This window comes from Sturnus vulgaris, chromosome 1, assembly GCF_052056855.1.
Source record: "Sturnus vulgaris isolate bStuVul1 chromosome 1, bStuVul1.hap1, whole genome shotgun sequence".
NCBI classification, from domain to species: Eukaryota; Metazoa; Chordata; class Aves; order Passeriformes; family Sturnidae; genus Sturnus; species Sturnus vulgaris.
In genome coordinates this window covers 73523536-73551326 of record NC_142243.1, presented here as the reverse complement: position 1 = coordinate 73551326, position 27791 = coordinate 73523536, and the positions used below count along the sequence as shown (strand labels likewise).

The window sequence follows — 27791 nt, the reverse complement described above, 5'->3', positions numbered from 1 at the left end:
TACTGGTGAATAGATTTTGAGGACTTACCACCCGAAGAGGGATACCTGTACTTTTGCTTCCATCTTGGAGCCATCCGAGCAGGAGCCACGTCAGTGGCATTGGTAATGCCAGGGTATGGCCTTTGAAGGAGCCACAATAAATGTCCATTCTATTCCTCTTAACTCTGTCTAGCCTCTGTTCCAGCTCCTCTAGGCATCAAGAAAACTGCGGCAGTGGCAGAGTCACCGGGTAGAACCAATGTTACTTCCAAGAGAGCTCGAGCTACAACAGAATCATATTGTGCCACAGATCGCAGAGCCCAGAGAGTTCAGGCTGTGACAGAGTCACCGTGTGCCACAGATCGCAGAGCCCAGAGAGTTCAGGCGGTGACAGGATCACCGTGTGCCACAGATCGCAGAGCCCAGAGAGTTCAGGCAGTGGCAGTGTTACGGTGTGGCACCGATCGCATTGTCCATACAGCTAAGGCAGTGATAAATTCTCTTTTGACACCGATCGGACGGCTCGGAGAGCTCGGCAAGTGACGGAGCCACCGTGTAGCACCGATGGCAGTGCCCACGGAGCTCAGGTAATTATCAGACTCACTGCGTAGCGACGATCGCAGAGCCCAGATAGGTTTAGCACTCACAGTCAGGGCGTGGCAACGATCGGAGAGATGCGAGAATTCAGGAAGAGTCACCGTGTAGCGATGATCGGGCAGCACAGAGAGTTCGGGCACTGACCGGGTCACGGTGTGGCGCAGATCGCAGAGGCCAGATAGTGCCGGCAGTGACAGATTGACTGTGTGGCACCGATCGCGATATCCACAGAACTCGTCCAGTGACCGTCACGGTGTGCCACCGAGCAGAGAGCACAGAGAATTCAGGCTGTGACAGAGTCACTGTGTGGCACCGATAGCAGAACCCAGAGAGCTCGAGTAGTAACAGAGTCACGGTGTGGCGACGATCGGAGTGGCCAGAGAGCTCAGGAAGCTAAAGAGTCTCTTCGCGCCAGCGATCCTAGTTCCCAGCGAGTGCAGGCAGGGACAGGGCAAGGCGCGCGAACGAGCGATGCGCGAGCTCAGGAAGCGACAGAGTCGCTGTGTGGCACCGATCGCAGTATGCAGATAGCTGAGGCAGTGACACAATCTCTGCCGGCACCGATGGCAGTGCCCAGAGAGTTCAGGCACTGACAGGGTCTCGCTGTGGCGCAGGTCGCAGAGCCCAGAGATCGCCGGCAGGCACAGAACCACCGTGTAGCACCGATCGCAGAGCGCAGAGAGCTCGAGCAGTAACAGAGTCACCGTGTGGCACCGATCACGATACCCACACAGGTGAGGCAGTGACAAATTCTCTGCCGGCAACGACCGCACTACCCGGAGAGCTCGAGTAGTAACAGAGTCACGGTGTGGCGACGATCGGAGTGGCCAGAGAGCTCAGGAAGCGAAAGAGTCTCTTCGCGCCAGCGATCCTAGTTCCCAGCGAGTGCAGGCAGGGACAGGGCAAGGCGCGCGAACGAGCGACGCGCAAGCTCAGGAAGCGACAGAGTCACTGTGTGGCACCGATCGCAGTATGCAGATAGCTGAGGCAGTGATACATTCTCTTCCGGCAACAATCGTAGCGCTCAGAGAGCTCAGGCAAGTAACGCACTCCCTGTGTAGCATCGATGGCAGTGCCCAGAGAGTTCAGGCTGTGACAGAGTCACGGTGATGCAACAACCATCGCAGTGCCGAGAGTACTCAGACAAGAGTCAGACTCACCGTGTAGCCACCGTCGTTGAGCCTAGAGAGTTCAGGCAGTAAGAGTCACGGTGTGGCACTGATCGCAATGCCCAGAGAGCTGAAGCAGGGACAAAGTCTCTGCCGGCACCGATCGCAGTACCCGGGGAATTCGTCCAGTGACCTCCACGGTGTGGCACAGATCGCAGAGCCCAGAGAGTTCAGGCGGTGACAGGATCACCGTGTGCCACAGATCGCAGAGCCCAGAGAGTTCAGGCAGTGGCAGTGTTACGGTGCGGCACCGATCGCATTGTCCATACAGCTAAGGCAGTGATAAATTCTCTTTTGACACCGATCGGACGGCTCGGAGAGCTCGGCAAGTGACGGAGCCACCGTGTAGCACCGATGGCAGTGCCCACGGAGCTCAGGTAATTATCAGACTCACTGCGTAGCGACGATCGCAGAGCCCAGATAGGTTTAGCACTCACAGTCAGGGCGTGGCAACGATCGGAGAGACGCGAGAATTCAGGAAGAGTCACCGTGTAGCGATGATCGGGCAGCACAGAGAGTTCGGGCACTGACCGGGTCACGGTGTGGCGCAGATCGCAGAGGCCAGATAGTGCCGGCAGTGACAGATTGACTGTGTGGCACCGATCGCGATATCCACAGAACTCGTCCAGTGACCGTCACGGTGTGCCACCGAGCAGAGAGCACAGAGAATTCAGGCTGTGACAGAGTCACTGTGTGGCACCGATAGCAGAACCCAGAGAGCTCGAGCAGTAACAGAGTCACCGTGTGGCACCGATCACGATACCCACACAGGTGAGGCAGTGACAAATTCTCTGCCGGCAACGACCGCACTACCCGGAGAGCTCGAGTAGTAACAGAGTCACGGTGTGGCGACGATCGGAGTGGCCAGAGAGCTCAGGAAGCGAAAGAGTCTCTTCGCGCCAGCGATCCTAGTTCCCAGCGAGTGCAGGCAGGGACAGGGCAAGGCGCGCGAACGAGCGACGCGCGAGCTCAGGAAGCGACAGAGTCACTGTGTGGCACCGATCGCAGTATTCAGATAGCTGAGGCAGTGACACAATCTCTGCCGGCACCGATGGCAGTGCCCAGAGAGTTCAGGCACTGACAGGGTCTCGCTGTGGCGCAGACCGCAGAGCCCAGAGATCGCCGGCAGGGACAGAGTCACCGTGTAGCACCGATCGCAGAGCGCAGAGAGCTCGAGCAGTAACAGAGTCACGCTTTGGCGAAGATCGGAGAGTCCACAGAGTTCAGGCAATGACAGAGTCACGATGTGGCACTTATCGTATTGCCAGTAGAGCTGAAGCATTGACACATACTCTGCTGGCACCGATCGGAGTGCTCAGAGAGCTAAGGCAGTGACAGGGTCACCCTGTAGCACCACCGATCGCAGTGCGCAGAGAGCTCGAGCAGTAACAGAGTCACGGTGTGGCACCGATCACGATACCCACACAGTGACAAATTCTGCGCCGCAACGATCGCAGTACCAGGAGTGCTCGACCGCTGACAGTCACGGTGTGCCACCGATCGCAGTACCCAGAGAGCTCGACGGATGACGGCGCCATCTTGTGGCGACAATGAGAGTGCCTAGGGAGCTCAGGAAGCGACAGAGTCTCTTCGCGCCAGCGATCCTAGTTCCCAGAGAGCTCAGGCAGGGACAGGGCAAGGCGCGCGAACGAGCGACGCGCGAGCTCAGGCATAGACAGAGACAGCGACATCGCGCGGATAGGAGAGAGCTGAGTCAGCGATCGATGGGCGGATCCGCACCTCATCCAGACTTCGCTCCGCCTCCTCCTGCCCACGGTTCCAGGCTCTACTTAAGTGGTAGTGGGGTTGAACCCCTTTGCCACCGGCGCCCGGGGAATCAGCAGGACTCTCAGAGGCCAGAGCGCGGTAAGTCAGGAGCGACGGAGCGGAGTCAGCGGGAGCAGCAGGCGGTGGCCTCGGTGCCGCACAGAAACCGAAACCACGGTGGCGACCCCACTGTGCGAAAGCGTCCCCACCGCTGCGTGATCCGAGGGGCTGCCGGGGTGGCGGGCTTCGAAGCGAGATGGCCAGGCGGCGGTGCGCTGCTCCGTCCCACCCATTCCATCCCGCACCACCGTGGAGGGGCTCCGGGGAACGGGAAGCGGCAGGCGGGGGAGCGGTGCGTACGAGAAGAGGTGGTGGCAGGAAGCGGCCGGGAGGAGAAGGGCGATATGAAAGTCGGCGAACGAGGAACTAGGCCAGAGCAGCCCCGCGTTAGAGCTTCCTGGTCCCTTGGCGAGGAGACGCCTCTGGCGCTGCCCGCCCTGGGCACCGCGGCTGCGCTAGGGCTGAGCGGGAGCGCCCGGGAGCGGCTGCCGCGCCCGTCTCCCGACAGCTGCGGCCCGGCATGGCGCCGCAGCCGAGACAACCTTTCCCGCTTTCCGTACGGAATGCACACTTTTGTGACCAGAGCCGACTGTAACGCCTTTGCACGGGTACAGGCCACTACCCCAACCTTTCCTCTTCCCACGCTGCCTCTGCTCCTCTGAAAACTCATGTTGCAAAACACCTTTGTTTCCCTTTGCATTAGCTTCTCCTCTCCTTCCCACGGGATCCTTTCTGTAATCTGCTGATCTGACATAGGTATTTTCTTTGCTATTTCCTAAAGGAAAAAAGAAAAAAAATATCATTCCTTTGTGAAAAGATGCATCAGCTGAAGAACCTGAGCAGAACTGAAAGATTTAGACGGAATGGGTTATGACATTTACAGCAACAGATCTGAGATACCCTGACAGCTTTTGAAACGTCATTTTCACAGGCAATAATTTTGTTATCAGCTGTAGCAATCCTTTTATTTTTCTCCTGTTACTCATTTGGGAATACCAGCTTTGGCTTCTGTTCTTTATTCCTTTCCGTTAAGAACTGATAATTCAGTGGCCACAAGGTTTGCTACTTGTAAACATGCTCACTTTCTCTAATTAAAGTTTGTAGCACCTCTTAAGAGGAGGGAGCATCATTAATGGGAGCATCATTAGACTACAAAAGGCTACAATCGATATTTTTTCATATTACTGTACTGATGTGCTCAGCGCTCCTCCTTCACCGTGCAGGTCACATCAGATCATTTACAAATTGTTAAAACTGAGCAATGTTTGAACAGTGATTAGGAATATGACTCGATGACCTAGTGTTCAGGTTATGATTCTTGTGATTTATATGTCCTTTAGGAGTTACAGAAGAGGACATAACCATGGTGTTAAAAAGAAAAATGCCACAAACCCACTTAGTGCATGTCCATCCTTTTCTAAAGAACACCAGTCATACTGGTGGACAGAAATTCCTCTCTTCTAGCAACTGGTATTCAAAATTTTCATAATACATGTTGGTACTTGGTAAATATGAACCCAACCAAATACAAATGTTCAGAATAGTATATGGAAAAAACTGCTTTATAATTAATCAAATATATAGATGAGGGCTTCTTCACAGAACGTAAATTAACCACTAGAAGAATGCATAGCTTCTGTAAGGGTTGACTAAATTAAGCTACAAAATTTCTGTTCTCTAAACCACAGATACATAATGCATGAATTGGTGTGGCCTAAGTACTAAGGGTACATATAAATTACCCTGTATCTCAATAAGAAGCAGTAAGGTTGGAATGAAACAGTCTTTGAGCTTCTGTCCTTGTTTTTTTATCTTCTGACAATTCAAGGTATCATAAGCCAATATCATGTTAAATAGTAAAGCAGAATAAGTAGTCTTTGCTTAAAAAAAGCATGGCTAGACATTATTTTCCTGTGATATTCATTCTACAAAAAAAAACCCCAAAAGCTTTGGGTTTGAAATAAGTCATTAGATCAGAGAGCTTCTTACTTACCATTACTTAATAAGAACAGCCAGAAAAGCATGCCCAAGGGGGACACTTCCTTCCCACCTAATAAGACAAGTCCCTCTTCTTGAATGTTACCCAACTCACTTCAGCAGATACATTATGATTTTAAAAGTTATTACTTCTTTTGAATTTCCAAGACTTCTGGTTATAGTGACTATAGTGGCTTGGTAGCAACAGGTAATTAACACTGTAAATAGGAACAAGGTTCTGTATTTGATGCAGTTTTGGGAAGTGATTTTTTTTTTGCCAGGTTATATGGTATTGAATGCTAGTCCCAAGCTATCAGTGGTATTAATGCAACTTTTGAGATTCAGCATTCAAAAATATACATCTACTTTGCACTCACAAGAAAAGCATATGCAAGTCTTATAATTACTACCTAGATACATAATTGCTGTTAGCATGGAAAAATTAATATACATAAGTGACTTCAAACCAATTCTTGGAAGGGAGACCAAGATAAAGAAACAAGATGTCAGTTTATGCCATGTTTGTCTCTCGTTACTGAATTTAGGCCCTTTTACATGTGACATCCACCCGATCAACACAAAATTCAGTATGACCATGTGAACAAATCCAGAGAACCATCACCAGAAACTTCCAGGGAGATGAAAGCTCAGCTATGAAAGCTGCAATGGCACTGCTATGAGTAATTTGTTACCTGCTATTTGATTGGCTGTAAAGGAATTAAAAAACCAAAATAAAACAACTCCCAAACAAACAAAAACACCACAAAAAAACCCAAAAGCAAACAACCACCAAAAAGAAAAACTACCACAACAAAGTAAGAAAAATTTCCTCTAATCATTATTAATCATAGCAGGACTTCCCTTCTTACTAAATGAATGCAGCCATATCCTCAGGCCTGTGCTCATAATGCTGGCTAGCACTGCAGCAAAACAAAGTCTGCATCTTTTTGAAGTCTGTAAAGACAAAGCAGAAAACTCTGAAGAGAGGACACTGCTCTGGGTGTAGGAAGGTTGTTCTCTCTCTGTACTACAACAGCCCGTAGAGTCTCTATATGTACTTGGAAGAGAAGGCTCTTGCTCTATCTTTTCTACAGGCATAATTTATTTTTTTTTTTAATTAACTTATTCTTCCTGTTTTGGTTTGTCAGTATTGAACTGATAAGACCATTTCCAACTCGGCACTGAAATAGCTCTCTTCCCTTAGGTACCTAGTTTCCACACAGACTAACTCCCTAATTCCTAGGCTCCCTAAAGAGCCTGTGGTAATGAGGCAGTCAAAATTAGGCTGCAGTTGATGTTCACAACATTAAGGAATCTTTTCAATTAGAGATTGGATGATACAGGTGCACAGTAGTTTACAGGAGTTAGCAGTCATTTGTTGGTCTGGAAAAACTTGGGAGTCCCTTTGCTACATAATTTAGAGCTCTTGGTAACCCAAACAAGCCAATCAACAGTTGCTGATAGCGGCACTTAGAGGTAGTGCCTTTCTCCCAGTTCTGTCTGTTGTAGTTACCCAAGATGAGTGGAAAATGAACAGCCCTACCAGTCTCTTGAGCTTTGTCTTTTCTCAGCAAACTCTTTCTTTACTTGATGTAAGGTGCTTAAGTTAAAAACTTAGTGAGGGGAAAAAGAAACCAGAGCTTGTTGGCTTGCACCAGTGCTAGCAAAGCAGCTTGCTGGCACGTGCTGAAGGCAGGGGCTGGGAAACATATTAGGCAAGAGAGTACCACAGCTTTATCAAAGGATCAAAATTATTCTGGCACCCCCTGGTGTTTATTTATCTATTATCTATCCATTTCACAGGATCCCCCAAACTCTTTTTCTCTTAATGAACTTAAGAGTTACTACAAGCCTTCATATTTTCTTTGTTCCTCTTCCTTTTAATGGGCAGGGGAGAAGTTGCCATACATATTCCTTCCTAGCACTTGTCTCCTTGAGTTCGTGTGCAAGTAAGTTTCCCATAGAAGTTGAGTCCTTCATTTCACCCTTCAGAGGAACCTTTTATTTAGTTGTTTGATTTAAGCTTTAAGCAAACCCTTTAGAGCTAGGTTTGCAAAGATGCCTCAAAGGTAGCTTAAGAGTTATATAAGAATCTGGGCACTTGACAGGCCCATGTTCAGGCAAATCAGAAAACAAGATATCTATCAGAATCATTCGGCACTACCTGCCTTTGGAACCGTGGCTCTTGATTTTTCTGGGATTTGGATTTTACACATATGAAGTGTAGGGACAGTACCAATCTATCGCATGTTGTATAGATGAAAACTATTTATCAACAGCACCTTGAGATCCTCAGGTGAAGAAATCAACTGCAGTAGTTTTACATCTGCTGAATATAACTGTAGTGGGTTGACAGGATAAATCACTGTGATCTTTATGTCTGATTCTGTGAGAACCACAGCATTTTTGGTTTCCAGCTGAGCGTTCATAAGGGTCATGAGAGTTTATGTTTCTGTCCCACTCCTTAAATGTACACTTATTTAGTGGAACAGCAAAATGCTTTCAATGATACTTCTTTTTCCTCCTTTATACTACAGGTCCAGAAGCACGAGGGTGCTTGATTTTGTTTTAATTGCTAAGCCACAAAGACTGCAGCCATGTCTCTGGAAGACATCCACATGAATACCAAGGATTTGCTTGAAAAAAAACAATTAGATGCTGGAGGATTTGGAACAATTTCTTTATGCTTTCACAAGAAACATGGATATGTAGTATTAAAAAAAGTGTATACAGGACCACAGCGCACTGAGTAAGTTACAGATCTCAGTTCTGATTTTCATTTCAGTTAGTGTAAGTCCTCTAAATTCAATTAAGATAAACCTAAATGAAGTGCAATAATTTCAGGTCTTTGGATTCTGGAGATACTTTATGTGGGGAAAAGAAAACAATGCTAACAGCTGTCCTGCAAATTTTCTTTTTTTTTCTCTCTTGAGACAACTTTTTTAGTTTTAACTCATAGTTTAGTGAAGTTCCTGGTTTTTGTTACAAAGTGAGCACTATCATGAATAGTTAAGAATCAAGAGGATTCTTGCATACTTAAGGAAATGCAGGAACTCAGTGGTCACACAATATTTTCAAACTTGCAGATATGTTTTCAATTAAATTATCCAACTGTAGATGTCCACTAGGTACTAAACGCACATAAATTATCAGCAGGACTTCAAACTCGTGTGTTAGTACCATGAATGTAACCCTCTCTCCCTTGAGAAGGAGCAAAGTGAGCCAAGCCCACTGATTTAATTCAAAGATTGAATTAGTGGATTCAGGTTACATTGCAGCTCTACTACCTCACAGCTATAACAATCCTAAAACTCTCCCATGAGTCATCCACTAAAGAAAGACAAAATTCCATGTTTTTTCTACTTTGGATTATGATAAATAAATTAACCGAGTTTTTACTTTGCTGGTGGAAAGCAAATTAAGAGATTCTAGTAGTTTGCAGCCTGCAATGACAATTTGGGATGACTACAGTTAAAATGGACAAGCCTGTCCTGTCAAGTATTTTTGGGTTTGTGTTTTTATTTTTTCATTACACAAGTTCATAGTTCTGTTATTTCTTAAAATATTGAACCAAAAGTCTCTAGCAAATTTTTAACTGATCCTAATGCAAACAAAACAACCAGTTTCTTCTCTAGTAATATGGGGGAACACAGATGGAGAAAGCAGTTTCCTTTTAAGTCAGAGGGTAGGAAAGCATTAGCAAGCAGTATAGTTTCAAGATTTTCTTACATCATTTTGTCTGATGACTAGAACAGGAACAATAATAAAAACACTACCCCTTCTATTCATTATGTAATAGATACTATCCTTTTTTAAGTCCCTTAGTGAGCTCTCAGCTATGTACCTGTGATTATTGATGGGTTGTACTGAGGCCGAGGTAAAGAGTTAAGGCTTTTAATTCATCCTAAACCAGTAATTGTTAGCAAATGCTGTCATCATTTAGTATGTATGTGGTTCTCTTGTAAGAAATCAATTTTGAACGTGAAGCTCTTTGGAAACAAGACCTCTATAAATAGTTTCCTGTACAAGAAGTAGTGGAGTGGAACTTGATCCTCCTTGTTCCAAGGCTCTTTCAGCTCTGCCCAGATCTCACCCCACTTTAAAGATTTGGATATCCACAGCTACCTACAAGAAGAATGCTTATGCAGTTTCTGAAAAGCAGGCCTTAAAATCAGACTGAGCAGACAGTCTCTGTGTAAGGCATTTGAGCAGCATCTTAGAGAACATGGCATGAACAATTCTGTATAAATTCAAAATCAGCTGAAAGTATGGTTAATCTTGCAGGGGTTTCTAAGGGCGTTGACATTTTTGGCCATGGTTTTCATCATGAATCAGTGTAATTTTCATCCCTTTGTTATTTCTAGGCTGGCACCTAAATTCAGCGTAATTTTTGTTTTACAGGTACAATGTTTCCCTTCTCGAAGAAGGCAAGATTATGCGCAGACTGCAGCATGACCGTGTGGTAAAGCTACTCGGTGTCATTTTGGAAGATGGAAACTATTCACTTGTGATGGAGTATGTGGACCGGGGGAACATGATGAAAGTGCTACAGAATGTGAGCAGTTAATTATTTTATCCCTTAGGGTTAGTGAGCTGCTTGAAAGGGACAGGATGTTACTGCCATATCCAGAGAATGGAGTCTTTAATTTAATATTCTTCTTTTTGTATTAAAAAGCCAGTGGCAGCACTGCCTTCTCTAGAGACAGCAGACAGTGACAATGGTTTTCCTGTGCATCACAGAGGAGCAGACCAATTAGAGATTAAAAAGGTGTAGAAGTGGCTGTAGAAATATGTAGAGAATTTGATAAATATGTAGCAAATATTTGTAAATATGGAGTGAGTCTAGAGTTATTTTAATGCCAAAATTTTGATCCAAGTACCATACAATAGAATATACCCAGTTGGAAGGAACCTTGAAAGATCAAGTTCAGCTTGCACAGGACACCCCCAAAAATCCACAACAACCACTCTCTGAGTGAAGAATCTTCTCCTAATATCCAAACTAAACCTTGCCTAATCTAGCTTCATGCCATTCTGACAGGCCCTATCACTGACCACCAGAGAGAAATGATCAGTGCCAGTCCCTCTGCTTCCCATCATGAAAAAGCTGTAGACCATGATGGGGTATTCCCTCAGTCTCCTCCAGGCTGAACACAACAAGTGACCTCAGCCCTTCCTCATATGGCTTCCCCTCAGATTTTTCACCATCTTTGTGCCTTCCTTTTGAGACTCTCTTATGGCTTTACATCCTTCTTAAATCGTGGCCAAAATTGCACACAATATTCAAGGTCAGGCCATACCAGTGCGGAGTACAGTGTGATAACCACCTCCCTCAACCCACTGGTGATGCAAGTTTTTCTTACCATAGCTTAAGCAGAGGTACTCTTGGGACTGAGGAACTTTTTTTAAAGACTGAATTTTAATTTGATTGTTGTAGTTGCATTTTTTAATAGATGGCACTTCTTGTTCTTTCTTTTAGCTCTCGCTACCTTTGTCAGTGAGAGGGCGTTTCGTGCTGGAGATCACAGAAGGAATGCTTTATCTGCATGAGCAAGGCTTTGTGCACAAAGACCTAAAACCAGAAAACATCCTTGTGGACAGAGACTTCCACATTAAGGTACTTGTTAGAATGTGAATGGAGAAGGCTGAGTGATTTGGGTTGAAAAATCCATTTCAGCCATGCAGTTAGAGTTCCTAACTTGGTGGAATTGGTAGATTAATGCCTTTGTAATTTAGTAATCTATCACTAGGAGAGTGTTAGCCCTGGACTGCTGAATTATGGTGGTCTATACAACCTCTGAGTCTGAGATTTGCACAGTATTCCTCCAACTGTGAGGAAAAAAATCACTAAGGGCATTAAAAATATTTTTGAGAATTAACAAGTATTAAATAACAAAACAATTAGAAAGATGAAACAAATGTTAATACAGAATTTGAAAAAAAATAGAATGTTTTATGGATAATGTTTTTTGTCCTTTATTACGGTAATTTCTCCTCCTGCCTTCACTTCCTTTTATTATTCCTTTCCTTCTTTTGCCTGTTGTCTTCTCTTCTTTTGCACCCCTCTTTTCCCTTAGTCATCATTTAAAAATGGCATCCAGGAGCTACAAAAAAACTCCATCAGGACACTACTTCAAAGAATGGTTTATAAGCCTATTCCAAAGCCCTTCTATTAACTTTAGCGGGGTTTTGGATCAAGACACATAGATATAGAGGCTACTGTGGAATAAACCTGAGGGGAATTTGCAGCAGTCTTCATCAAATATCCTGTCTCTGGTCAAGGTGAGTTGTTGAAATAATCACCCCATTACAGTTTGAAACTATAGAATAAATTTCTGTGAAGAGAACTCTGTCATTTTCTATTTCTCATAGAAACTCAGAAAACTCTGTCATGTTTCTCATTTCTCTCACATAAATTAATGAGAAGTTCTTTGCCAAGGTTAATATAGTAGCAAGTGCAGTATGAACAGCTTGCAGATGAAAATTATAAATTTATTTCTCTTCTAAAAAATAAAAACCCCATCTTGATCTGCTTTAAATGTAAATTATATGAGGAGCTGGGTTTCAGCTCACTTATATGGACAGGACCAAACTAGGCTATCATCACATTTCATGACAAACTGATCTGGAACACGGGATCAAATTCAGAATCAGACAAGGCTTCCTTAAGTACCTTCATCAAAAGTATAATTTAAGGCAGCTGTTGTACAACCTATCTGCTTGAAGGTGTTTAACATTGTCAATAATTGGAAAGGGAAATAGTTGCTCCAGGAAATTGCAAATGTAGTAAAAATTTTATGTCATATCCTTCTCTATCACTAGACCTCCTTTCACTTGTAGACATGAACCTGGACTCCTACTTCCTCAGCAGAATGTCACCTAGATTTTTCTCTGAATACACAACCTCTAAACATAGCCCAAGGCTTCAGAAATTCAAGAGCAACAATAATAGTTAGAGGCGATAAGGGAGAAAAGTGAGTTAGAAGTGAGGCAAGGAGTCACCTCACTTTTATCTGAAGTAATTGAGTTACACAACTCGTTTGACAGCTGCCTATGGCCAAGAGAGAAAGGCCCATTTTCTTTCAGCTTTCCTCTCCTGTTGACATCCTGTTCCCTTGTGTTAGCACTAGTGCTAATCTGAACGCCCTGCTTTGATTTAGGAAGCCAAACCAGCAGATTACCATTTACCTTTTTGGTAGTGCTATCCTGTTGGGAGGCACTTGGTTCAGCAAGCTGCTTGACTGCCTTGCACTAGGTCTTCCTAGGTAAGTGCCAGTGCTGGAACAAGAGAAGCAGAGGGACACATAATAGGAGACTGGGGAAAAGGAAGGAAGGATTACTTTCTTCACCACCAGCCATTAGTCTAGTTGCAAAACTGCACCCTAAAGTTTCAATAATACCACATTTTCAAGCACACAGTACCCAGCTATCCCTGCTTTAACCTATTCCATGCTATTCTTTTCCACATCTCTGTCGTACATATCACATCATTTTAGAGCCTCTTCTTTTCCTTTTCTGCAGGAAGATCTAAGGTGGTTGAGTTAAATGAAATCTGAATGGAAAGAACAGTGAGGGAGAAGGCATATCTGCCCATCTCATAGATTGATTCTAGGTTTGAATCTGAGATTCTTCTCCTATGAATCTTCTGTTCTCCCATGAGTGCTGCAAGCAGACCTCTAATATGATTGTTGATATGAGTGAAACCAAATTTCTTCTATTCTTACATTGTGCAAGTGTTCCACAATTAATAATAACAGTTCAGCCTAATAGCTCCCAATTGGCAGTGATATTTTATTTAGGACAAAAACCAAACCAACCAAACAAAGAAAAATAAGAAAAAAGTAGAATCGTTTGTTTTCCTTTCTTAAGTTGTATTTTTTCACTATTTAATTTTTAGATAAATTATTAGATTAGTATTAAGACTTGATAAAATTGAGCACTGCATGCAATACTTGTTTATCTCGTCTTCATTACAGCACTAGCTCTGATGTGTTTCATTTTTCAGATTGCAGATCTCGGTGTTGCCTCCTTTAAGAGCTGGAGTAGGCTGACCCAAGAAGAGACTATTCGACAGAAGCAAATGAAGAGCACTTACCAGAACAATGCTGGGACTCTTTTCTACATGGCCCCAGAGCATTTACGCTCTGTTAATACTAAACCAGTAGAGAAATCAGATGTTTACAGCTTTGGCATTGTGATCTGGGCAATTTTTGCTAACAAAGAGCCATACGAAAGTACGTTACTTCTCAAAGGATGCTATCAGAAAAATAAGTTATAAATATTAAGCATTTAACATTATAAAATTGAGATTAGTAGATTGCATCTCCCATGGCCTAGAATAGCACCAGTTTGGCACCTCATGGCCAGTGAGAGGAATTAGTTGCATCATTCCTGACTTCTAAGCATGGACAAGAACATCTGAATGAAATGCAGCCGTGAGCTGAATCTCCCCACATCTATATGGTGTGGGCACAAACGAGACTTGGTGACAGAAATTAGGCAAACCTCAGGTGGGCCAGGATGGAAATTTTGATGGACACTATTTCCTGAAGTGGACTAGTTAAACATGTAAATGAGAATTATCTCATGGTCAGTTACTGATTCTCAGCTGTGTGGTGCCGTTTCTCAAAATGCACCATTTGGCTTATGTAGAACAATAGGAGTTAACTGTGGAATTCCAGAGTAATATGTTTATAATTTTGAATGGATTTTTTGCTATTTAAATGGCTAAATGTTGCTTATGTGGCCATCTTTGTGTTCGTATCTAGTGCAGAGCTGATGCACCTGAGATGCAGGTTCTAGAGAGCTGTATCTGTAACACTCACACGGCATATGCCTTACATATAAAAGTAAATCCCTTAATCTTAAAATAAATCTCTAATCCGTGTAAGTCAGGGCAGTGGATACCAATTTACTAATATGAAAGATTTGTAGCTGTAACCTGTACCTCTTTGACATCATATTTTACATGTCCACAAACACACAGGGAGGCACTTCATTGTTTTTTATCTATGGAAAGGTAGCAAAACCCATGAGCAGAACCTGATAAGAAATTTTATTTTTCAGATGGTATAAATGAAACCCAGATTTGCTTTGGCATCATTCATGGAAACAGACCAGAAATAAAGGAGATCACTGATAAATGTCCAGTGGAAATTATTGACTTAATGAAGCAATGCTGGGATGAAGATTCAAAGAAACGTCCAACCTTTGCAGGTAAGGCATTACTTTAGGATTCATGTTTGTTTATGTCCATTGATAATTTATAATGCAGCAAAACAAACCTGAGTATTTTCCTCTTGAAATAAGGTGGGGTTTTTTTGAAAACTGAAATAGCAATGCACATGTTCTGTAAAGCATGCTCTCTACCATGATCAAAAATGGGATCTGATCCAGCATTTACAGGTTTGAGAAATCCTAGTAAGTAAATGGATCTAATTAAGACATTTTATCCCTGATAATTTCTTTTCAGCATAGTATAATCTTATTGCTGAAATTGACATAAAAACTAACATCAAGGGATATAGTATATCTTGACCATGACTGAGAAAATATCCTATTCAAAGTACTCTAAATTTAAAAAAAACCAAAGGCAAAAAGCTGTCCTAATTATCCTTCCATAAGCAATCTGACTGGCTTTGATAGCTAATCATCCTTTCATATGGTCAGATGGCAAAACACTTCCAATCAGTAGAAGTCTTGGCTGAATGGTCTGGGAAGGAGACTAAGAGCAAGTTAAGACAAAATTCTATATCTCATTGTCTCTTCTTTCTGCCTCAATACATAGTGCCAAAAAAAAAACCCCAAAAAAACCCAAACAAACAAAAAAACACAACAACCCAGAAAACCCTAAAACAACAAAAAGGGGAAAAAACCAAACCAACCCACAACCCCCCCCAATAAATAACAGGAAACTGGGGTTCATATTTAGACAGGAGCATCAACAGCTTCATTTACAGCAGGCATGTACTTAAATACTCAGAGGAAATTTGTATGCCATGAGGAACCCACCCACTATCTCCACATTTAACATATATAATCTGCTAATAGATTAATCTTTTGCTTGTATTGGGTCCTAGCTTTTAATTTTCCCATTTGCAAGTCAAGGAAAGACACTCTCAGCTACTGATCATAGACAGATTTCACCCTAAAAAGCAATGCAACAACAAAAAATCCCTAGAAGTCATTCTGTTCTTGTTACTGTTTAAGACTAAATGTATCATGTGTACAAATTACAAATGTATGTATACCTTTCTTGTTTCTGACATCACAGAAGTCTTAACAATCTTGATGGAAAATAAATTAACAGTACAAGTCACTTTTACTTTCCATTGAAAACCACTTTCATTTAGCTCTTTTATTTTTGCAGAAATCAGTGAAAGATACAAGCCATTTTACTATCAAAATCTAGGAAAAAATATTGAAGAAGATCTGAAGAATTTAAAAGTGAGTAGCTTCTAAGCATTTTAAGGTTCCCTTTCCTTCTTTCCAATCCCAATTATGGTCAGAGTCTGCCATCTCAAGACTGATCTTGCTTGACTAATGTGATTTCCTTCTGTGATAAAATGGCTGGATTTGTGATTGAGGGCAGAGCAGTGCATTCTCAACCTTCAAAAAGTTTTCAACACTCTCTCCCCAACTACTCTTGTATCCAAGTTCAGATGTTGCTGTCTGGAGGAGCAGATGAAAACAGGTTGGATGCTGAGTCCCAGAGGAGGGCAGTTGATGGGTCCTCCTTCATCAGGCCAGAAGCAGCTGCAGGAGTGCAGGGGGCTGGGACCTGACCCGGTTTACTCTTCTGTCAGTGATCTGACAAAAGTGATGGAGCACACGTAAGGTGTGCAGGTGACCAAACTAGAAGGACCAGTGAATGCAGTCACAAGGCTGATAGCTGCAGGCTGGAGGAATGTGGTGACAGAACCTTGTGAAATTCAGAAAGCACAAGTGGAACATGTTGCACCATGGGATTAAATAGCCCCTGGCTTCAGTGCCAACCAGGAGCTGCCCAGCCAGGGAGCAGCAGTGCCAAGAAAAATCTCAGGGTGGTGGAGAGCAGTGACCTGGGCACCAGCCTGCCTGGCACCCAGCAGTGTCACAGGCAGCAGATCTGCTCAGACCTTGTTAGTCCTGATAGAAGATGGGGCTACTTCAGCCCAGGCATGCAATGGCTTTGGAGGACAAAGAAATAGCAACCTGCCCCTATGTGTCAGGAGTTTGAAAGATAGAGCCAAGCTCTTCACAGCAGCACATCGTGTGAGGACTAGAGAAAAAAAAAGACAATACAGAAACAAATACAGTAAATGTTAACAAAAAAACAAACAAACAACCCAGAGTTTGAAAAATGAAACTGATGAAACAGATTTCTTGCACTGATCTGGTCAAACTCAACATGAACTGTATATATGTATAACTTATGACAGCAGCCCCAAATCAGGATCACGGCAAATTTTACTAGATGGATCAGTTCTCTGCAGATGCACTTCTCATATCATAGGGACAAAATGACTATTTAGGAAATGGGCTGTGATTTTATTACTTTCTCAGGAAGGCAAGCATCCATTACAGTCAGAGCACAGATTGTGAAGAGTAGATCCAAGGCAAGTCACTATGTGAATCACTAGTACAGCTTCAGTAGCAACATGACTTAGAGGGTTTGGGCATAACTTCCCTGCTGGCTGCCCAGCAATCAAGCAAGCCTCCTAACTAAAAATGATCATAGAATCACAGAATGGTTAAGGTTGAAAGGGACCAGAAGTCATTTGGTTCAACCCCCCTGTTCAAACAATTCCATTACTCAATTAAAATCTGAGGACCTACAGTTGTAATGTGTATTAGAATGTCACCTGTTTTTGAAGGGATGTCAATTTTTTGGGAAGAGATAGGTAGGAATTGTTGATTTTTAATCTGCGAAATTAGTTCCTGGGTTTAATGAATTTTTTAAAAAACACACTAACACAAACTCTACTTTTGGAAATTATTTTATAAGTAAGCAACACTTGGAAAAGTTGAGAAGTAATTTTTCCAGGTTAAAAAAAATTACTTCCAGTAAAGTCTGAATAATGGGAACATCAAAGGAGTAGAACAGGAGTAGATTTTGCCTTTACTCTAGTTAAGTGAGGATGAGGGTTATAGAAAGGAAATTGCACTGCTTTTTTCTGAAAATTTCCTCTAAACTCCTCGTTTCTAATCATCTTCATCAAAGTCAGTGTGCCTATACCTGAATGTTAACTGTTTCTCACCTCTTCTTCCCTGTTGATGAATGAACTTATTAAATATAGATCCACAGAATAGGATGCATGTTTGCTACCTTTACCTCAGCAGCATACCCTCACTGAGATTGCTTGCCAGAAGTCTGGCTATTAAATACAAGTCAGACAATCCAGAACCACTCTGGATTAAGCTCACATTCATGTAAGCAAGGGTATTGTTTGGCCAACTCAGAGTATGATGCACTGCAGTTACATTGCAGTCCTCCCTCCCTAAATCGAAGAAAACATTTTGCCGACGTGTAGCAAAGCAATGGGTATTTCCTGTCAGGCTCTCTGAAAGAGTATGGGATCTTTTCCCAGAGATTCACAGAATCTGTTCATCCAGGTCACTTCACAATGAAGCTGTGCTATTTCATAATCTACAAGTACTCCCTTTGTTTAAGCTTTTGCCTATATTTTGACAATTTGTTTTTTCTCACATGCAGAAAATGTGGCCCGAGTCAAATGAACTGCTGCCTAGCATGGAATCCCTTCAAATAGATGCTGTACCAGAAGATACCAGCAATGGTCAAGTAGGTAAGTCACTACCATATAATTATTCTGTGTATTTGCCAAAGATGCAGTTGTGTACAAAGCAAGTAACCTCAGCATTAAGGGTTATTAAGCGACTCAATTATTCAGCACCTCAGAAAGAATTGTAATAACTGAAATGATATTTGCTCCCAGAAGTCACACTTACAATTTCAAATTTTCCATCATCTACAGTTCAAACCCATCAACTTTTACACTCTTCTGCTTTCCTCTTCCATGCCAAAAACCTTGTTCAACATTAAACTTTACAATGGTCACTTTGATAATTACTTTTCATACTTGATCTTTCTTCTCTTTCTAGTCATGCCAACTGCTTGGTTTGTAAGCTTTAATTTCATTAAGACTTTTCTTTTTCCCCTGCCATGCTTTCTTATGAATGCTCTGAATATGACCAAGATACATAATTGTAAAGTATTCCTTTGTTTAGGACCTTGCTCTCTAAGGAATCTAAGGAACACTAGTAGAGAGTTTTTTATCTGTTTTCTCTCATAACTTCCATCAAATCTTGGATGAGTTGCGTGTTTTGTGATTTTTATAGAGCTGGCTCTCCAATATGTGATAATGTATCTAATATGATAGAGTTTTGTAGCAGTGTATCTAGAATTCTCTTACCAAAGTTTTTTAATGTCAAGGGACACAGGATCTTATTTGCAACACTGATTTACAAGAAATAGTAAAAAATCCAGTAAAAATAAAATTCTGCTGAGTTATCGAAGACATGATTAAATTAATAATGTTAAACTGTAACATGCAACTAATAAATCTTCCCCAAAGCTAGGTTTGCCACAACTATTCCTCAGTAGAACTGATGGACTTAGGGCAGCCCCACTGCTTTATTTTTAAGTGAGTGTAGTTACACTTCCTAAGCAGAAAGAATCGTGTATGACTGCTGCAGATTGCAGATGCTCTCAAGTTTTAAGTACAAAAGACTTTGTTGTGAATGTGCACTGCAGAAAAATGCCATCTTGCCAACCTGTCAGTAAAAGGCAGGAGTTTTTCTCTAGTCAGTGGGCATCACTCAGAGAGTGGTAGTGAAAGGCATCTCATAGGATCTTCATACATCTCAAGCTTGCCCTGGAGAATAGATGCCATATAGTTTATGCCAATACTGAATTTCTAAGAGCTGTCACTTAGGATGGGGTTATTTCTGTATTAGCCATTCCTCCCACTCCCTCCCTAGCAGTGGTAGTAAAACAAGCAGAGCACGTCCGACTCAAGGTGTACTAATATACAGCCATCCAAAGGAATTTGTTTTGGTCCTGCCTAATATGGGCTGAAATAATGTAATTTGAGGGGGAAAAACCCAGCTCACTGACATTGTCTGAGCTAAATAGAAGCACATACATGCGCTCTATTTCAGTTTTATAGTGCTCTGTAAGTTCCCTTGCTTCAAGCAATGTATGATATTTTCTAGAAAAGTGTGAAGCTTCCAGAACTTTCAACAAAGCATCTGTAATCCTACTCTTAAAAATCTAAGTACAAGTAGTAACAAACAGATTTTTAAGTTTCTTATTTTGTCTTGGAATGCTACAGCGTCATACAGATTATAACTCCATCTAGTTCAATTCTGAAGTAGAGCTTCCTTTGATACTGAGAATTAGTTTGAAAGACGTAGATGACACAAACTATTTTATCTGGTAGACATTACTTGTAAAAATGTATTCTGTGGGGCCAGAGTATTCAGCATGAAATACCCAGACAGGATACTTTACATTATTTTTAAATAAAATTTTAATGACAAATAATTTGTGCTCTATGAAATTACATCTGTTATTACAGTGACATTATTTTCTATTCTGTTACCCTTCAGTTTTGCACTGATCAAGCTCCAGTTAATGCCAGAGGAGACACACCAGTAAATCAGGCCCCACAAATGCCTCCAGGAATGTTTGTTTCAATGGCTGAAAACTTGATACCAATATAAGCCGAGTACGCAGTGAATTTTCACACTACTCGAGACAGCGAGATTTTTAACACTGATAGCTTAAGCAAACCTGTACTACCTAGATAAAAATCTGTTCTACTTGCCAGTAAACTTGTGTTTTATTTTCTAGAATGTCTTATGCTGGAAGTAATGTTTTATTGAAACCTTTTAGATATACAATAATAATAAAGTAGGCTAATAGGTTTTAGTATCATTGCAACAATTTAAATACTTGCGTTTGGATGTTTTCAAATATTTAATGCTCTTCCCTTTCAGATCAGCCTAATTCTCTACACAGCTCTCAAGGTCCCATGGCCAGTGAGGATAATGAAGCCCTGCTTGCTGCCTCCCCTGTGAACCAGCCCATTGAGAGCTGTGAGATTTCATGTGCATCTCTTGATCATCTGGAAAGAAAACTTGAGCACGAATACAACTACCACGCGTTTGGGAGCCGGATGGATAAAGCAGCTCCACCTTCAGCAGAACACTTTTCAGTAGTATTGAGCCCTGGAATCATAGAGGAAAGGAAACTGAAAGTTTTTTCTGATCCGTTTGCAAAGCCTTCTCCTACTTCTCAACGGAGTGAACTGTATCCAAGAGCTGAAAAAGCAGGATCAAACACTAAACCATATTTCCCGGCAAACATTGATCCAAATTTCTGGTCACAGACAGCTGCAACAACACCAAAATGGGGAAATGCAGATACTCTTTACAGGCCCAATCCCAGTAGCCTTCCAGTAGGAAGCCCTGCAGATGCCTATGGATTGTCCTCAGCTGGTAACTTTAGCCTAAGTAAATCTCCTGTGCCAGAATCTGGACAAAACTCACAGCCACAGTCAAACATCAACTGGTATTCAAACAATCCAGACACAGATACAGGTGAGATTCCTCCTTCCCCAACACCTATGTTTCTGAAAACACACTTTTCCTCTATTCAGTGAAGTGGTCAGGAGAGTTCTGTAGTTCATGGAACAACCTTCTTATTGCAGGCTGATCTGTAATATAGCAATGGTGAATTTATCTCATTAAGTTCTCTTTGTTTATTCAAAGTTAAAAGACTCTAGCTTTGACTTCATTATGTGCTATCACTGATGTCAGGCTGCCAATTTCAAATGAACCATTTCTAAAGCATCAGTGTAACAGAAGAGCATGAGACCCAACATCTGACTCTTCAGCTACTAGCCAAGGAAGAGCAGACAGCAAGTACTGCTAAAGCAGCTCCCAAAACCAGGAGCTGCTACCAGTCGTTCTAGGAAAGGTGAGGAGAACTTTGACTCTCAAAACAGTAACATTCATACCATAGGTTCTGCTTGTGCAGAAACAACACTTACAGCATTTCAGAAAATAGATGGGTATTTTTTAGCTTGACTTGAAGCAAGCTGAGAGACTGCTGAACCTAGGGAGCCAGCAAGGAGCTAAGGCTTGTAACTGGTTCCTCCAGAGAGCTCTGCCTGGTGTTTGCTGGTATGCCATGGAGTAGAAAGGTATGGAAACAAAGAAAGAAGAGAATATTGGGTATTATCAAAACACATAAATAAGTGGTAACTGGAGACCTAAAAGATGTAACTTAGAGGAACTAGAGAAAGTATGAGATGCCTGCTCCTACTCTTGAATATTTTTAGCATGGTGTTATTTTCCAGGTCGTCTCACAAGAAAATGAAGGATGCCTAGCTTTTTACAAGCAGAATGACACGAAGATGTTACTCTGTTAAATTATTTATGCAAAGGCTGTGATTAGTTGTTTATGTGAATTTATTTACTGAAATGAATCCAAGGACTGTCATGTCAGAAGACAGGCATTAGAATTTTCAACATCACTAATAAAGAAAAACCTTCTGTTTGAAAGAAATAAAGAAAACAGTTATTTTCAGTTATGTGTGAAATAGCGTAGCAGATACCAGACTGAGGTGCACAGGAGCTGCATTTCAGTTCCTCCCTGACTTGTTGGGTGACTGTAACCCATCTGCTCTTGCTGCCCCAGTATGGGTTGCACAGCTCATCAAGAACTCACACCTGGGAGTTTGGAATTTGTCAGTTTGAATACCTCATACAAGGCAGCTCAGTGTGTAACTACAGTGTGCTGTGATTCCACACTGCCCGATATTCCTACACCCACGTGGAAGCCCATTGTCCTCACTGAGATCCAAGGACGGTTAAGGTTATTAGTAACTCAGCAAAACCACAATAAGATCATTGCTTAAAGAGTTATTCAAGGAGACAATCCTGCTAATTAAAAAGCTTCTCATCTCTGTATTTTAGAGCACTGTATACTTACATTGTTACAAATATGGCAGACATTGTTAAGTATATCTAATTTTCTATTTACAAAATGCTTTTGGCATTTCTTTGGTTTTTTCTCTTTCTACAGGTTACAGGGATTCCACTTCTTTTACAAGGGGAACATTTGCATACTGTCCTAGTACATCCAGAGTAAACCCAGGTAAGTGCTGTGGCCTTCATCTGCCCTGGTAGCCAACAGGCTCTGCATTGCATCTTGACCAGTAAAGCAAAAAACTTCAGGAACTTGAAATAATTTCTGTTATTGCTTAATACCTCTAAGCATACTGAAGTTTTCAGTATCAGCAGATATTAATTTTTGTCTCTAGCAGCGCCTAAACACAAATGTATTTGATAACTCAAGGACAACATATACTTTTATGTAAGAACTTTAAAAATATGACAGCATTTCAAGATCTCCTGTACATCTAAATTAGTCACTTCCCTAGATTAAACTTCAAGTTGCTGTCACTCTGCTCAGCTCTGGAACCACATACACATTTGGGACACTTTGTCCTATCTTGCTCTGGATTTTAATACAAATTTCTAGCTACAGGCTTCATGCTGATCAGCCTTCATTGAGGCACAGGTCTCTACAGTTCTACTGGCTTGAACCCCTAAAATCATGTAATATCCTTCAGGAGTTATTAATATATGCTCCTTTCAAGTTATGTTGCTTGGGACACTCTGAATTCTTTAATTAACCCTTTCAAAGGCTTATCCAGTTTCTAAGTAGTCTACACTACAAAAATAAACTTGAAAGGGCAGGTTTCTGTATTCTTGACTCTGCACCCCTTAAATGATGTCCCAAACCTTAGAAGTTGCAAAGTGTAAAGGCTTGGGAAAGATTTATAAGCACATTAAGTTTTACTGTTAATACTGTAATATTGACAAAGTATTTCTATACATTTTCATATCTTATCCTAAATTAATTTTGTTGCCAGATAAGAACATAGAAAACAGGAGGTTTATTTATATTTTTAACTACAAATATGATGTATTTCCCGAGTCCTCTGGCTCTTAAAAAAAAAAAGGATACAGGAATCATAATATTATGAGTAGAAGTAATAATGTTATGAGACGTGATAAAATGCATTCCTTTTTTGCAACTTCATCGATCTAACCATGCATACATATATTTCTGACTTGCAATTTCAGGTTAGAATATATTCAAGTGCATTTAGATTTTCATACGTAACTATAGATTTTGACACTTCACATTGCAATTACGTGTGTAACAAGGATGTAACCGTGATTTCAGGTGATTAAATACAGAGCTTGGTATATCAATTTAAGTATTTGTACTTCAATTTTAGACTCAGGTTATGAGATTCGCCGTTTAAGCTAGAGTTAGAATGTTTAATGGATGATTATCCAAGCAGAGTTCAGAAAACTCTGTCAAGGGAACAGAAAGCTGACATCACCTAATATGAACAGTGACTTAGCTTCATGCTGTGTGTGGAAATCAGACATCAGTAAACAAAAGATCAAATTATGTGTTTTACTAATCATATCTTATGAGCAACATGAAATGATTTGCTGTAGTCTCACAGAACTCAGAAGTCATAACCGTAAACCTGAACTTAGATATGTGAAAAGTAAAACTGAGAAGCAGAAGAGAGGCTTTAAGATTTAAACAAAAAAAGTGTTTGAGTCAAGGCTGACCTCCTGAAGCTGTTAGGCAGCAGAAAGGAAGAGTGCTACTATGCGTTCCCAAGGCACACAGAACATTATTTACAGTCTAGTAACTATCAGCTTGGTTGTGGCACTCTGTCATAAAATAGGCTGGGCTTTCACTAAAGTACATTTGTGTCACACTGCACGGTGAAAATACACTCACAGCACAGTTGCCAGTAAATGGCTATTTCGACATCAAGTAGAACATGAATATCACTCCCCTTATTAGTGGAACTTCCTCCTTGTCTTGCTTCCTGACATTTGAACCTTACACTGTTGTTTGTAAATTTGTGTTAAATTTCCTTATACAGACAATTCAATCAAGTACACCATAAGTAACAGCTCTGGAATACAAATTGGATCCTACAATCACATGAAGATTGAAGAGCAGAATCCATATGTTGGCACTTGTCCTGATGCTATGGAAGAAATTTACACACATTATGAAGCAAGGGGTGTATTTGGTAAGAGAAATTTCTCCCTAGTTTTCATGTGTTCACTCCATATAATTATCTGAGAATCATTTGTTTTGGAATATATGAAAAACTCAAACTGGTAGAACAAGGCTAAGATTGGAAATCCTCACCTGACTTCTAGTTTAAATCATAGAATATCCCGAGTTGGAATGGACCCATGCAGATCACAGAGTCCAGTGCCTGACACAATACAGGGAAAACTAAAAGTTAAACCATATATTCAAGAGCCACAACAGCTTCATTCAGAGAGAAGTTGGACAATTTTGAAATGTAATTTATTTTCATTGGTCAATACTGAATTAAACTATCTCTATGAATTCCTAAGTAACATTTGTGTCTCAGAATACAAAGCATATACAACTTTTTAAGGACTCTAGAAAGGTTTTTTTCAGTCTTGCTGGTTTAAGTGACAATCTGTGATAGCTTCAGATCAAAGAGCAAGTCCAGCAACTGAAGTGTGAATCACACGTTCTGCCTGGACATTTCTTGTCCAGTACTTGCCATCACTGGGTTATGCTGCCTCCATGAAATGCACTTCTAATTGCATCACTAAGATTCTGTCTCCAGATATTACCAATAAATAGTTGGGGGAAGACAGAAGAGAAGGAGTGAAAGGAGCAGAAGAACTATTGAATCATGCAATTTTCTTACACTCTTCTTCTTTTTGCAGACAATACCACAGTCCTGACAGAAAAACATTTGAATCTAGTGAGAGAAAAGCTGGCTAAGCAGTGGAAGCACTGTGCTCGGAAACTGGGCTTCAGTGATCCCGATATTGATGAAATTGATCATGACTACGATCGAGATGGACTAAAAGAAAAAGTTTACCAAATGCTGCACAAGTGGGAAATGAGGGAAGGCTCCAAAGGTGCTACAGTTGGAAAACTTGCCAAGGCCCTCTTTGGCTGCCAAAGACTGGATCTTCTTAAAAGTTTGATGCAAATCCAAGAAGAATAAATTTACTGAGAACAGACTTTCTATAGCTCTCCTTTTTGCACAGACTTTTTGGAACATACTTTTTTCATGAACCAGTTTTCAGTGATTGTTTCCAATTCATAAAGTTCACATCACAATATCTGGTCTTCCAAAGGATAAAAGGAAACTAGCATCTTCCTTCCAAATAGAACAGTTGTCCAAAGATAACAACAACAAATGCAAGACAAATATCAAGTCAAGGAGAATGTGTTGCACAAAATCTCTACATTCTAATCTTGAAACGTTAGTAGTCTTGTTCAGTTCTGAAGATTGACCTACTGCTTGAAAAACTTGTATAGAAACCAAAATCAACTCTTACATTTTGCCAGAAGTGCCAGTACTTACCATGCCAGTATTTGACTGGTCTAAGTTAATAATATATTTCAAATCTTTTTATAATTTTTATTAAATATAGATGCCTATAATTATGCAGAACAGCAGCATAAATAAAAGAAAAACCTATTTCTGGCTTTAAAAGTCTGTAGTTGATATAGTTATAATATTGAATAAGATTTTTACATTGTTTGGTAGAAAAGATTTTACAGGGTAAGAGTTTCATCTGCTTTATGAAATAAGGAAAAAATAAGTTCAATCAGTATGCAATCCAAATTTAAAATGCAAGAATACAAGAGTTTTGGGAGAGGAAAGGTGCCTTATTATCTCTTGGCTGAAGACCCATTCTACTGACTCTGAGGGCTCAGTGTCACTTCGTTCTGAATTTCCCAGGCTGCATTTATGCTAGTAGGTAAAATGTGTCTGGAAATATTACTGCATGCTGAGGTTAAACTGGCATGCTGCAGCCTGCTGCCAGAATAGCAAATTCTTTACACCTCCAAAATGTTGTGCAAAGACTATTTCACAGTACTCGGGTTCTTTCTGGGGAACACTGGAACAGCTCTGTAGTGTAGGTGATAATATCCCAGTGTCTGGAAATGTTCCTTGTCACTCTGCCTTCCTAATATTGACATAATCCCAGTGTGCAGTATCTATGAAGGAAGAATTACTGGAAGTTTTTTGACTGAAGAATTGTGCCAAACTCTTCTTATGAGGGACGGCACCTCCTGTTCCATCAGATATGCAGATATTTCAAGCAGATGTTTTGGAGCAGGTAATTGTTTAAGTGGTACATAGAGCACTAGATGTTAATTTGTGCTCATAACTATTCATTTTAATTGTCAAATAAAAAGCTAATAACTTAATGGAGTGCAGTTAAAATGGATTCCTGCTCCTTGATACAGCATCCATCATTTCAGTGGAAGCAAAATGAAACTAATCAAAGCAAGTATCTGCATATTTGTAATCTTTAAACCTACTTAAAATTTATTGCACTGCCTTACAGTTTTGACTTAGCAACATGCTAATTTTCTATCAACTCTTGAGTACAATAGAATGACGTGGTTTATCTGTCTAATATTATGTCTTGGGGTGACTTTATGATGCTTGTATCCCCAGTCATCTGTTCTGTTGGTGTTGAATATTGAGTTCTGCAGCTTTAAGACTGGTTCCAGGAGTGAAAGGGGAGAGAAGAGGTGCAGAGTTTGTTATCAGAGACTGCACTGCTCCCCTGCATCCTTCACACAGACTGTGTTGTCAGCAGTGGACAGCAGGAGAGAGCTCTCCTTTGCTCTGGGTTAGTTTCTGTCTAGCTGAGGCAGAGAAGCTCCCTGGGCTGTGGGGTTTTTTTCATTTTTCTTGGAATTGTTCAAACCTGCACTGTAACTGTTGCTGCATGATCACTCAGCGGCTCAGATGAGAAAGATTCATCTTTGTTTTAATTGATTGTAGCCATATGGATAGGCATTGTGAGGGAGTGCTTGATTTCCAGGCCAAGAGGCTAATTTCCTTCATGTATGTCATCAGTTCTATAACACATGCACGTGCATACTGGAAGAGCACCGGGAGCTCCCACCTGTGTCCCACCAGGCCTGGCCTAGGCAGTGGCATTTCCCAGCGCCAGAGGGACTGAGAGCAGCCTGAGTGAGCCGGGCTGCAACCTACAGAAGGGACTCTTCTCAATCTGTCATCTCAGAGTGGCAAGAGGTTTTGCTGTTTAGTATTGTTCATTTTTGTGCTGGGAAGTGCTATGCCTGTTAAATAAACAGGTTTTTTTCCA

At 41.4% G+C, this 27791-nt stretch overlaps 2 protein-coding genes across 2 annotated transcripts in view; one reads left to right on the top strand and one right to left on the bottom strand.

Annotated features, from left to right (window-relative positions):
- LOC148225304 (uncharacterized) overlaps positions 1–4242 on the bottom strand; it is a 70840-nt gene extending 66598 nt beyond the window's left edge. Inside the window, exon 1 of the mRNA XM_088161717.1 lies at positions 29–4242. Coding sequence (XP_088017843.1) covers positions 3637–4242 — 606 coding nt within the window. The 3' untranslated portion in view covers positions 29–3636. The remainder of the gene's footprint in view (positions 1–28) is intronic.
- Positions 3473–27791, top strand: RIPK1 (receptor interacting serine/threonine kinase 1). Its single transcript, XM_014872376.2, has 12 exons — positions 3473–3611; positions 8087–8298; positions 9951–10104; positions 11029–11166; positions 13555–13783; positions 14616–14765; positions 15919–15995; positions 18244–18334; positions 20550–21152; positions 22642–22713; positions 24539–24691; positions 25374–27791. The coding sequence occupies exons 2-12, from the start codon at positions 8147–8149 to the stop codon at positions 25658–25660; spliced, it is 2106 nt and encodes a 701-aa protein (XP_014727862.2). The 5' UTR covers positions 3473–3611; positions 8087–8146; the 3' UTR covers positions 25661–27791.

Bases quoted from the DNA above. Each gene is read 5' to 3' on its own strand.
- RIPK1 (XM_014872376.2), top strand. From the start codon at position 8,147: ATGTCTCTGGAAGACATCCACATGAATACCAAGGATTTGCTTGAAAAA. The intron at 8,299-9,950 runs GTAAGTTACAGA...TTTGTTTTACAG, and splicing joins ACAGGACCACAGCGCACTGA to GTACAATGTTTCCCTTCTCG. The intron at 21,153-22,641 runs GTGAGATTCCTC...CTCTTTCTACAG, and splicing joins CAATCCAGACACAGATACAG to GTTACAGGGATTCCACTTCT.